This window comes from Doryrhamphus excisus, chromosome 10, assembly GCF_030265055.1.
Source record: "Doryrhamphus excisus isolate RoL2022-K1 chromosome 10, RoL_Dexc_1.0, whole genome shotgun sequence".
Taxonomy (NCBI): Eukaryota; Metazoa; Chordata; class Actinopteri; order Syngnathiformes; family Syngnathidae; genus Doryrhamphus; species Doryrhamphus excisus.
Genome location: NC_080475.1, coordinates 17808742 through 17822184, shown reverse-complemented (window position 1 = coordinate 17822184; position 13443 = coordinate 17808742). Strand labels below are relative to the sequence as shown.

Below are 13443 nucleotides of genomic sequence, written 5' to 3'. Positions count from 1 at the left end.
TTGAATAATTGAAGGAAGCAAGCATAAGGAAATATTACACACACAAATGTCATCTTGCAGGTAACAGCAGTGCAACTGGCTGGCTGTCTGGCTGACTGCTGCACACTTTGAAGAGGGGAAATGAGGCAGATGTTGGATGTCAGCCTCACTCAGCCCACAACGGTGTTGTTCCTCATGGTGTCATACGTCTGTTTGTGCAACAATGTTTGGGAAAAGCAAAAGCGAGTAAACTTCGATGCCAACGCTTTCTCTCTCTCTCTGTGTTGGTGTGGCAGCCCCACCCTTTCACAGATCTCCTAAATCATTATAGCGTTCCCCTTTACTGACTCTTTTCAACATGACTGGAATATTCTCCTGGCAGTCTGCCGCTGAATGCGACTCACTGGACCGTGTTGTTTGATCTGTCTTGTCACTTCACTGGAGGTGTTTGTCTCTGTGCATTACAATGAATGCATTTGTGTTTGTGATTAATGAAAATCTTTCCACACGTATTGGACTTATTTGGAATGATGTCGGGGCTGCACGGCGGGCGAGTGGTTAGACCTCACAGCTAGGAGACTAGGGTTCAATTCCACCCTCGGCCATCTCTGTGTGGAGTTTGCATGTTCTCCCCGTGCATGCGTGGGTTTTCTCCGGGTACTCCGGTTTCCTCCCAGATTCCAAAAACATGCTAGGTTAATTGGCCACTCCAAATTGTCCATAGGTATGAATGTGAGTGTGAATGGTTGTTTGTCTATATGTGCCCTGTGATTGGCTGGCGTGATTGACAGTCCAGGGTGTACCCCGCCTCTCGCCCGAAGACAGCTGGGATAGGCTCCAGCACCCTCCCCAACCCTTGTGAGGAAAAGCGGTAGAAAATGAATGAATGAATGCACATTCTGATCTGCTTGATCACAAAGCTAGGGTGGGTCAGTCGCATAACTTTGTAGATGTCATATGTAGATGTCCGATGACATTAAAGGGGACCTATGATGCTTTTTCCACTTTTCTGACCTATAAAAGTAGTTAGAATGTTGTATTCTGGTGTTAAACCATGCCAAAGTTTCAGATTTGCGTATTGGGAAGTGAGCCCTGAAAGAAGTTTCGAATGACTCAAAACGCTCTGTTTCAAAAGGCGTGGTAAAACTGCCCCTTTGTGATGTCACAGAGGGGCGGACTTCCTTCTATTATAAGCCTATCTGGCTGTAAGCCAGATAGGCTCTCTCCCCCAAGTGCTGCTCGCCTGTTTACTTGCTAGCAAAGCCACATTTGTTTCCAATTCCTAATGACGCCACCATCAGGCACAAGTGGTTGGAGTTCCTGATTCCCTAGCAGCAAAAGAAATGTGCTGAATATTATGTTACATTTTAATCTTTCACACTGGACTGTTTAGTAAACATGGGCCACGATGCAGCTGGACCATCCGGCGCCTTTCCAACGTTATTTGGTCGTGTGGACTGACCAAGTAGCAATTTATCTTTACTGTGTTCATTTTGTGTAAGTCATGGAGCAAAAGCATTTGCATACAGGCTAATAGCCGTTTCCCACCACAATTAGTGGCCATGCTAAAATGCTAACGCTACTTACCATTTAGAAACTCTCGACTTCCGTATCGGATTCAGGATCCAACATATATGGCTGTATGTTGAAAAGATAAATCACTGTTTATTATTAATTCCAAAAGCGTTAGCTAGTGGCACAAAACGGAACTCCTTTTAAGTACTCCCTAGTGTGGCCAACCACAGTGGAGTGGGTGTGCCTGGAGGTGGGCCAATATCACATTAAAACAGACCATTTGGCGGGACCCACCAAATCCAAAGAATTACAGCTGAATAGGTGCAGATTCTGGAAAAACCAAAAAGCTTTCTGTGCTGGTTATTGTGTGTAGCTGCTCAATAGGCGTTCATAACTCAATACAAAGGGCCGAAATATGAGCATAATAGGTCCCCTTTAAGGTGAGGTGGTGAACAGACATCTCAATCTACACATAGAACTACAAATTTCATCTTTATTATTTGATTACAAATAAACTAACTCAGTCTGTATCTATTACGAAATTCACTTATAGGAGTTAAAAAAGTGAAATGTTTGATGGCTTTGCGTCCTTCACCACTCTATAGAAATGCATGTTTTCTACACTTGCGTTTGTTATGCTATTATTTCATGATTTATTTGTCTGCCCAGATAAGGGTTATGGGATGTAACTTTAAACAAATGAAGCCAACAATGCCACCTTGGGATTTTCACCCAAGGAAATTATTGCATAATTACATCATAACAATAAAATGAAAAGTTATATAATTTATTCATATAAAAGCATATAAACAATATTATATAATTATAAACGAAACAATTGAAAGTCAATACAACAAATAGCAATGTTACAAAACCCAAGTAGATTGTGTAGTAATGCAATGTTATAGCAATATAGCAAACATAAAGGGGACCAAAGGCAGTATTTTCCGGTATAAAATCTTTAATATTTTTAGTGTAGAGAAGTAAATGAGGTATCAAATTAAAGTTGAAGTCATCTAAAAATCAGAGACTTGATTTGACAAATTTCCAAATAGTGTAATATTGCTACAATAAACATACCAAAAGGGAAACCAATAACAAAAAACAATATACCATATACACACTAAATAAAATGTAAAGTTCTAGCTATAACTATAATAGTTCAGTTAGAGTAAATAAATAAAAAAAATTAACCCAAAAGTGTGACGAGGCTCACACACACACACACACAGAGTCCTTGTATGGCACATTGGCCATCAAGAAGGTGTGGAATGTTGCCAGATTTAGCGGTTGCCAAGTTGGCAACGCTGGGTGGAGCTGGCTCGGCAGGGGTTGGTTGAACGCTCAATCACAGTAGGCAACACCATACTCCATAGGGTGGATGATAAAGGCCATCCTGCTACATTGCTGAAACCACTTTAATGTGTTGCCTTGACAACCTGAGTTGTCTTTTCTGAAATGTTTGATAGTAAATACATTAATGCTATGTATAGCTATTTGGACTGACATTCTAGTAGTATGTACACAGCTCTTATTATGGAATGATTTCAACTACTTTGATTACCTTTAGGGCGGTCGAGTGGTTAGCCCGCAGACCTCACAGCTAGGAGACCAGGGTTCAATTCCACCCTCGGCCATCTCTCTGTGGAGTTTGCATGTTCTCCCCGTGCATGCGTGGGTTTTCTCCGGGTACTCCGGTTTCCTCCCACATTCCAAAAACATGCTAGGCTAATTGGCGACTCCAAATTGTCCATAGGTATGATTGTGAGTGTGAATGGTTGTTTGTCTACATATATGTGCTCTGTGATTGGCTGGCCACCAGTCCAGGGTGTACCCCGCCTCTTGTCCGAAGACAGCTGGGATAGGCTCCAGCACCCCCTGTGACCCTCGTGAGGAAAAAGCGGTAGAAAATGAATGAATGAATGATTACCTTTAACTTTGAAACTGAAAGTGAGAAATATTAATAATTAGTGTTTATTGAAATAGTTTTGAAGTTTACTGGTTCCATCTTTTATATTTGTACTTTGTTTTATAGTAAAAGTATAAAGTACCTGAGTATAGTACTGAGGCATATGCATGTGATAAGTACATGCATTGCAGTGTGTCATTTAGTCTACCTAATGCACTTCTGGTTTAGTTTTTGGACAAACAGTAGTGCAAAATAACTGACTTTCCACACAAATACATCATCAGTACTTTGGATGCAATTTGTTGTTATTGTTTTTGCCCTGTTCCCAACAAAATGATGTGGAGTGTACCTGTTAAGTCTACCTTCAGAGCGAACAGTGAGCAAGTGACACCCACGCCGATTGGAAGCGCTTGCCCATAAGTGTATGCAAGGATGGATGCTGTACGAGTGTCACATCTGCCACCCTTTGTCTTGCCTCCTCTTCCTGTCACCTCTCACCCGCCTCCTCCTCACTTCTCCCTTTCCTCCTCCACTTTTGTATTTACATTCTTCACTCCTCTTGCTTTCTGTGTGTAAGGCAAGTGAGTCAATCCAATGGTTCATTTCATCCTAATGCTACCAGTTTAAGGGGCCCATTAAGGGCTCCGCTTTTGTTTGGTCATCCATGTTGCCTAATTTGGTACTACTGATGAACATACCAATGAACATTGCTCATTCTGTTGAAAAGATTTGGACTCCCCTCTGATACAGACATTGAATTGTGCACATTAATGATCTGTAATTAGCCCACCGAGGAATCATCCTTTTGTCTTTGCCGTCATCTTTCATCGCTCTCCTATCTGACTTTCCCTCATTCTCAAGGTCATTGATTTGTGGCACTGCCAATGTGGGGTGCTGTGTGCAAGCCCATAAAAAATCTCTCACTCCAGCAGCGGAGCTGCCAAATAAACGTCCTCACTCCGTTATCGTAATTTCCTTTTGTCTCGTCCCTTTGAGCGTCTTAATTATGGCATCCGCTAAGAGCTTGTGATCTGGTGCGGTGTAAACAAACAGCGGGCTGCACCACGTGGTGCCACAAAGAGAGGGGCCAGCCTGGAGTCGATGGCCAGAATTGGCTCCAAGATTACAGATGGAGAACGGATAGACTCCTAGAAGGGGTCGTTCCCCCAACTCACCACGACTGATACTATACTGTACATATTAATGTAGCTATATACATAGGTTTCCATTATCTTGATAATGTCCATCTGTGCCCCCCCCATGTGAGCCACAGGACATGTAATCAACCAAATGGCGATCTGCTGTAGTGATAGTGTTGTGGTTAGCTGTAGATTGGTGGATGAAGTCCATGTCTCAGTCTGTCTATATGACTGACCACATGGTAGACGCTCATTTGTCTCCCATTCTGACACATGGCCCCCTCGCCCCCTCCTTGCTGCCCCCGCCCCCGCCCCCGCCCCTTCCTCCCTTCTCTTTTCTCTTCTAGAGAGGAGGGCGTGACCGACGACGACGGACAGAGGCCTCTGGCTGTGTTTGTGTGCGTGACCTGGTGGGACTTTGATGGGACATTGAGCAATGCTGGATGAGCAGCGACAGCAGGTTGGCAGTAGGGGACGGTGCTCCAGCATCCGCCCCCCTGTCCTCCCCCTCGTTCTTCTCCTCTCCTTTGCAACCCATTCCAGCCAAGCAGCCATACACATTCCATCCAACTGTGAGTATACTCCGATGTAAGATGAATGCTTTCCTTTGGTGTCTTCATGAAATAATGTTGACTCATCAAAGCACCCAAATAATCATCTGATGGTGATTAATTCGAGCCAGAAGCAGATTGAGCATGGTTTTTGCTCTTACTTGTACAAGAAATATCCAGTTGTGGGTCTAATTACTTTGTAATTGATCCTGTCATACAGTACATTGATCAGGCCAGTTATTGATCTGGTGTCTTCACAGCAAACCACAATGTGATTGATGAGTAATTTAATCAACACTAGAAAAATCTACAGAATTCTGCTCACCTCCGCCTCCTTGACTGCATGGACAAGGGCCGATATTGGATGTCATCTCCCCCAGGTGGTGACGATGTGTGACATAGGAGACAAAGCATTCCAATCACTGCATTTGTTGCTCCACTTTATCAAACACTTTCAGTGAGTCACCGTCCTTCACCACCGTCACCGCCCACTCAGTGTGTGTACAAAGCAGCAGCAAACATGCTCTTATGCTCACGCATTCACTGAAATGCAGACCAAAAGCCGTAAATCCGCCAATCTAATTCCCAAAGGAGCGATACAAAGATGGTGGTGAGGTGAAAGGGCGGAGAGCGTAGAATGGTGGATGATAATCTGGAGGAGGAGGAGGAAGGAAAAAGACTAGCAGGTCAAAGATGTAAAAGGTCAACTTGTCTCCTGCCTTTCAATTAGTGAGCTGGTGACTTTCACTGAGGTGACCTGCGATAAGGATCAATACAGGAGATGTGTCAACGTGGACAATGATGTGTGCTATCTTCAATGTAGCATAATTGTTCTCATACTTGGTGTATTCATGATTGTCTTTGTTGTACAACACAATGAGAATGTGCCATTACATTTATTTTAGCAATGCTAGAAAGACCAAATCTATTATTTACCCATGTTGTTAATAGAATACAATCAGAAAAAAAATAGAACCATTATAGTAGGCTATCTCTCTGTCTATCTATCTGTCTGTCTATCTATGTATATTTCTCTGGTGTACTTTAACTAAAACATTGTTTTCTTCATGCGTACTTTCTGGCCTTCACTGCGGACCACATAAGACCACATAAGTGACCGTAAGTGCTTTTAACTTGACTCCAATCTTTGGTAATGCAGGTGCTGGCAAAGCGTGTTGTTGACACTTCCATTATGCTGCCACAGGACTTTCTATCACAGCACATAAAAAATCTTTACACTGTGCTGCACTTTAATGAATCCAGCATTTGCAGCGTCGTACCTGTACGTGCTTAAGCATCTGTTTCATTATGCATGCAGTAGATTGTTAGGTTGCGTGTGCTTTGTAGCCTCCAAAGGTGGGATGATTGTGAGATGGTTCAGACTGTGTGCTGTCACATCAGCGGCATTTGGGGAATAAAAGTGTAGCCAAAGCACCGCGCTCTCATCTCTCATCTCTCATTTTCTGCCTGTAATGCAGCACAGCCCCCAACCTGAACTTTAATTTGATCAGGAAGAGGAAAGAGGCTTATTACCTTTCATTGGATTCCCTTGTTCTCTCTCCCTCTCTCTCTCTCTCTCTCTCGCTCTCTCTCTCTCTCCAACTAACTGTCCGTTGGGCCGTCTCGTCTGCCTCCGTCGGTTGCTGCATCATCACCAGCACCATCATTCCACTCTGCTTCCTCAGCAACACCTTCATCCTCTCTACTGTATATTACACTCATTTACCCGACAAGAGAGTTGTTTTTAAAAAAGTGTCATTTGCAGTAGTGTAGAACTGCAGTACAATACATTTTGTAAAATCTGTCACTCCCATTCCAAACGGCGGAGCCAAAATATTAGAAAAACCAGTCGGTATGATATACTGCAATTATACACCAGCATATACTTGTACTACAATCAACACCCCTCTGACAGTGTCAATCAAAGCCGAGTAGGTCTATTTAATTATTGAATCTATGTGTGGCATGACCAGAGAGCTGCGGGGAATAGTGTCGCTACACCGAGGGTAGGCCTAGGACCCTGTACAAGGCAGACAGGTTCCGTTACCACGGATACGTATGGGGCATAGACAATAGTAGAAATATCAAAATATACAATTGATTTACTCCATGTTTTCTAAAAACTATTCTTAAAATAGACAAATGAGCACAAAAACATACTTCAACCGAAAACAAACACATCATGTATGATGATAAATGAATTAAAGTCTGTATAGGACCGTGTAACGTAGGCACTGCTGGTGCAGCCGGACATGTGGCGCTGCCTCCAGCTTCACCTGCCCGAGGAGGAGCACTCATTGTCGGACACACTTTGTCAGACTCATGGAGCTCAGAAGCCGGACGTGAGGGTGCCATGTGGACGCACAGCGTGTTCCAACACTAATGCACCTTCCCCGGCAAAAGTGTGCTGCTTCTGGCTTCAGCAAGTGTTTGGCGGATATTTCATGTTCATGTGGAATATCGTATTTTACGTTTATTTTGTCATTGACAGACAAGCATCCGGCTCATCCCTAGTCCATAGTTATGAATGTGAGTGGGAATGATTGTTTAACAAGAAGATGAATAATCAGTCTGCACAGTCTTAGAGGGACATTTAATTTCAAATTGAAATGAAATAACGGTCATAGTAGTTACCTAATTCTTTGGTCACACTGTAGCCATCATAAAACCTATTCAATCTGTACCTGCAACGTTTTAAGTAACATTTCAACATTCTTGGCTGTCATTCAAGTGTAACAAAGCAAATAATAAAACATAAGTAGAAATAAAAATTACATAGAAAAAGCTAAATATCTTTCCACAATAAAAAGTCTTGGATGCTGTTTTCTCTCATGACATGATGGTGGTTGGAGGGAACCCCAATATTTTGCTTGATTTTACTCCCAAAAAGTGCTCCAATGCCGATTTCTTTGGTCCCCTTTAGAAGTTCACCATTATGCGCATGTCTGCATTACAATGATGCATGTTTTTGCTCCTTGTAGTCAAGAGGCCTCCAGTCATCACCACTCAGCCGGGGTCTGTCACCGTCTTCAGCGTTGAAGACCTCGTCATGACCTGTGAAGCTTCAGGAAACCCTCCTCCCATGTTCGTATCCAACATCTTTGTCATGGACCAAGGATGAATGTCATTAAGCAATCCTAGCTAAATGTATTTACTGTAATGTAGAGGATGAATGATCACAATTAGACTTCATAAGTTCAAGAGTCCCATCAGGGCTTACATTTATTTTGGTTCTGAAATTCAGTCACATAAGCACATCCAGTTAAAAGCAAATGTTTTTTTTAATTTTCTGTTCAAGTTTCCGATGGACGAAAGATGGAGAGGAGTTTGATCCAGGCACCGACCCTGAGCTGAAGGTGACTGAGCGCTCCGGTTCATTCGCCTTCTACACACTCAGTAACACGATGGACACCATGAAGCAGTACCAGGGCAAATATGTGTGTTACGCATCCAACGAGCTTGGGACGGCCGTCTCCAGTGAGGCCATACTCAACACAGATGGTGAGAGCACATCCAAGATCGATTCGTCTTAAAAATTCTTCATTCACAACCAACCTAGGATTTTTTGGCTCTGAGATTTGTGGTGTTCCCCAAAATGCATTTTTTTTTAATTTGTGGAGAACGTAGTTGTGGTGAGCAAGCTCACCACGCACCCAAGATAGAATCTGTAAGTCAAACGTGCGTAGCGCACATGAGTCACTTTATTCCTATCGCCACCGCCCTTAAGTTATAAGACCAACGTCTGTCAAACTTGCAATAAAAGCACTGATATTTATGGAACAGTGGAAGGTGGCGCGGCATGGCGCACCCTACGCAATTGTAAATTCGTCCGGCGCACCACTGCGCGCAGTCAATTTGGTAATTTCTTAGACTGGGCTGTGCCGAGATGGGCATGGCGGCGCACCAGGTTAAGTGCAGTGAAAGTTTCCTGACAAAAAGGTGCGCTGAAAGATCGCCAGCTCTGACCTGGGGTGCGAAGCGCACCCTGCGCAATAGTAAATTGGCTCTACAAGAGTTGACAAGCATTGTGTCATCAAACCTCACCAGCAATGACAGCAAGCAGTATTTAATGTAAGCGTCTTTACCAGCATGTGGATTTTTTTAGTCATTGTCCCATCACTCAGGTGATGGGATCTGGTGTCAGGTCAAAGACGTCACGCATAATGGGATCTCTCATCATGGGAAACCCTTTTGAGTCTCTCCCGTGGGGTTATGCACCATGAGCAGAGGGGGGGCAGGAAGCAAATATAGCACAGAACTCACAAATCACATTGTTCCACTTTCGCAACACAAAAGATGAACTAGCATCGCCCCCCACCCCCACCCCTTCCTTTTATATGATAAATGATGATTGCCAAGACTTCCTTGGTGATGCCTACAAAATCTAAATACAGCACACGTGTTTACAGATTGTGGTGTCAACCTTTTGCGATCACAAGTGTGTACTTCTCTTTCCTACCCTTCTTTAGTCCCACCAACTCAGCAGAAAGAGAAAAAAGTGAATGTGAAATCTGAGGAAGGAAGCAGTATTGTTCTGCAATGTAACCCCCCACAGAGCTCGATGGAGCCTATCATTCACTGGATGGACTGGAGTGAGTATATTATCCCTCTATTTCGACATTCACGTCATTCTTCCTGCCACATTCTCCAAGAACCTCCCATTTCTTTATGGTCTATTGATAATCACAGGACACTTCATTAGGTACACTTACCAGTTTCAACACTGAAAATGATCTATATCAAAGATAATATTGCTGACTGTTAAAACTGTATTCATGTAACAATATGTGACTTTAGTCTGCAATGGTAGAGAACTGAGAATTCCTTGTGATATTTTGGCTGAATAAGAACTAATGAGGAACTAATGAATAATGGTTAGGGTTAGGTCGGTTCGTTCCTCATGAACTGCTGTTATTTTGTGTACCTTATTGCTGTACCTTGTGTACCTTACAGCGTTGCTGGATACTTTGTGCATCACTTCTCATCCAACAATTTGATCACAGTTAATACACAAATAACTATTGTTTAGCTTCTGTTTTTTGTGTTTTTCTTGTCAAGCATCATCTTATCTACTTTGTATACGTCTCTATATCAACCTTCATTTAAATACAGCGCTATGACATTCTGACATTTCTCCCTGCAGAGCTCCGTCACATCCACCTGAGTGAGCGGGTTGTGGTGGGCAAAGATGGTAACTTATATTTTGCCCACCTAAAAAAGGAGGACAGCAGGAATGACTATACCTGCAATGTCCAATATCTTGCAACTCGCACCATCCTGGCAAAAGAGCCTGTGACTCTGACCGTCAACCCCTGTAAGTTTGATGATAAATCCAGAAAGTCATTGATCTTATGTTTATTGACGTCAATGAATCAGCTGGTAACAATAAGGAGGGGCATAATAATACATACATGAAACGTTGGCAATTCTGGTCAGTTGTGTGGTTGTGTTGATTCAGTCCCAACTAATTTGTGGTATAAAGAAGAACACCATGCCATCAGCTTTAGGAAGGTCAGCTAAATAAAGCACAACATCATCTGAGCAGCATTATTCTGCCCACTAGCACTTGCATGGAAACAGGAGTTAAGGACCTTCATAGAGTGATCAATGCCATCTCGTTTGTGATACAAGCAGACATCAGAGAGACCCTTAAATGTTAAAACCAAGACCTGTATATGTGGCGGTTGAGGGTTTCTACGGTAGCTGGCAAAGTGACACATGTGTTAGTATATGTTTATATGTTGTGGTTGAATGTTCCTGTTCCAGCCAACACAGTGCTGCGGAACAGGAGTCCCCTCATGATGAGACCTACCGGAAGACACAGCACTTACCAGGCACTCAGGGGCCAGACCATAGAGCTCGAGTGCATCATCGAAGGCTAGTAAGTGTCTAAGTGTGCATGTACATGCATTTGTGTGTGGCCATTATAAAGCGGTGAACACACCTTTGATGATTCTTACCTGCCTGACATCTGTATACACTTTTCATTCCATTATCATTGCCTTGGTTGTCCTTTGCTAACGTACCTCCTCGCATCATCTAATCTCCACATTCTCTTGTGTTTAATCATGTTTCTGTTCTTATTCTCTTCTCTTCAGTCCAACTCCCAAAGTGCTGTGGGTTAGGAAGGACGGGGAACTGTCGGAATCCCGCACCGACAAAGAGATGTTTGACCGCCGTCTGCGCTTCACCAATATCTCTGAGAGCGATGCAGGGGAGTACCAGTGTATAGCTGACAATTCCCAAGGGAGGATCACACACACTTACACGGTGACAGTGGAAGGTGTGGAAAACACAAAGCAAACCATTATACCGTAATCATGTTTTGTATGAAAATGAGGAATGTCATGAGATGTGTTTTTGGTCAATAGCTGCTCCATACTGGACCAAAGAGCCAGTCAGTCAGTTGTATGCTCCAGGTGAGAATGTCAGACTAGACTGCCAGGCAGAGGGCATCCCTTCTCCAGCCATCACCTGGATGATCAATGGAATCCCCCTCTCATGTCAGTACGAGTCAATACTCACATTTACACATGCGGTATACCCCGGTATTTACCGACTGTGTCTGGATTTTTTTGGACCAGCGACTGACAAAGACCCCAGACGCACTCTAACAGCCAGCGGTTCTCTCATCCTGAAAGACGTCAATTTTGGAGACACTGCCATCTACCAGTGCCAGGCCTCCAATAAGCACGGAACTATCCTCATCAACACCAACGTTTATGTCATTGGTGAGTGTTTCCTGGTATAATAGTCCCCAAATAGCAAATATAGCATACAATTGTCCAAAATATGTATAAAGCTTTCTGTGATAATGCTTAATTTCTGAGTGGTGTTTGTGTTATTTTGGTCCATATAGTATATGTCCATGTCGACCCTTTAAACATTCAAACCTTCAAAATCTAAATGTTGGTTTGTTGTTTCAGAGCTGCCTCCCCAGATCCTTACTGAGGATGGCAACACCTACACGGTTACTGAGGGCCAGAAGGTTTTGCTCGAATGTGAAAGCTTTGGATCTCCGAAACCAAAAGTCATATGGTAAGCTGGGTTTGGCAAAAGACTTTAAAAAAGTAATTACTTACCAGTTGCCTTCCCCCAAAAGTAATTGAATTACTAACAGAATTACTCTTAAATGTAAATAGTTACCGGGGAAGGTCGATAGAAACATTGAAATATATGAAATATATGCAGGGTTGCAATTATATCTTGTGGGTTTATTGTTGTTGTGTTATTATTGCGTTAGAATTTAGTTTCTGTATACCAATATCCTGAAAAATCATTAATATGAGCCGTGGGTGGAATAAATTAAAACAGACCATTTTCACAGGAACCACGAAATCCAAAGAAATACAGCTGAATAGGTGCAGATTCTGGAAGATCCATATAGCTTTGTGTGTTGTTATTGTGTGTAGCTGCTCTATAGCAGTCCACAACTCAATACAAAGTACAAAATGAGCATAATAGGTCCCCTTTAACACACAGCAATGCGTGTGATGTCATAATTTTGTGTATGCATGTCACTTCCCGACAATCTGGGTGTGGAGCATAAAATATTCCCCTGTAAAGAATCACATATGGAGAATAGAAGGAAGACTGGGAACATCCTGCATCTGGAAGAGGAGCGACTAAACCTGTCTAACTACAAATGGCAGGGAGGGGTGCGTTGCTGCTCCGCCACACTGTTGCCTACTCTTCAGTAAGAAAAATAGCTATTGGCTGTCCGAGAAGAAGCTCGATGATGCCATTGGCTAATGTTTTGCGATTTGTTTGCATATGAGGGACAGGGAGTGCCAAAAAAAGAGTAAAAACACCTTAATTATGTTTAGAACCGTAAATAAACTTTTGTCTTAGTTCGGATGTCCGAAGTGAGAATACAAACTGCAGCTCAAACGTGCTTCCCTCAAATACCAGAAAACTCTCTGACGATGCCAGAAAAAGTTGAGTTTTTGCAATAATTTTGCAGTAATACTGTACCTCTGTGTGGTTGTGTTGTATTCACAGGAACGGTGGCAGCGCCTCCACCCTTCTGGCGGATTCCAGAATGAACCCTCTCACCACTGGAGGGCTGGAGATCTCCAATATCACACACGACGACGAGGGCTTCTACACTTGCACTGTGCAAAACACCAACTTGTCCATTAGTGCAGAGCTGGAGGTGCTCAGTAAGTGAAAGACACGCTCATGTGACATATTCACCCAACCTGCACAGACCTCTATCTTCTAGTCTATATATATTTTGAAATTGTTAGTCGTAGGTGAAATGGAAATTCCATGGTTGTAATTGTTACACGACTGGCGACCAGTCCAGATTGTATCTCACCTCTCACCTGAAGTCAACTGGGATAGACTC

At 43.0% G+C, this 13443-nt stretch overlaps 1 protein-coding gene across 5 annotated transcripts in view; it reads left to right on the top strand.

Moving 5' to 3' along the window:
- l1cama (L1 cell adhesion molecule, paralog a) overlaps positions 1–13443 on the top strand; it is a 50105-nt gene that overhangs the window by 24469 nt on the left and 12193 nt on the right. For 4 of the 5 annotated variants that reach the window (XM_058085141.1, XM_058085138.1, XM_058085140.1 and 1 more), the window contains exons 2-13: positions 4890–5114; positions 6198–6212; positions 8075–8177; positions 8392–8594; positions 9563–9685; positions 10237–10407; positions 10860–10974; positions 11192–11376; positions 11465–11596; positions 11678–11824; positions 12020–12131; positions 13095–13255. In XM_058085141.1, coding sequence (XP_057941124.1) covers positions 4979–5114; positions 6198–6212; positions 8075–8177; positions 8392–8594; positions 9563–9685; positions 10237–10407; positions 10860–10974; positions 11192–11376; positions 11465–11596; positions 11678–11824; positions 12020–12131; positions 13095–13255 — 1603 coding nt within the window. In that variant the 5' untranslated portion in view covers positions 4890–4978. The remainder of the gene's footprint in view (positions 1–4889; positions 5115–6197; positions 6213–8074; positions 8178–8391; positions 8595–9562; positions 9686–10236; positions 10408–10859; positions 10975–11191; positions 11377–11464; positions 11597–11677; positions 11825–12019; positions 12132–13094; positions 13256–13443) is intronic. The other variant, XM_058085142.1, reaches the window with a different exon arrangement.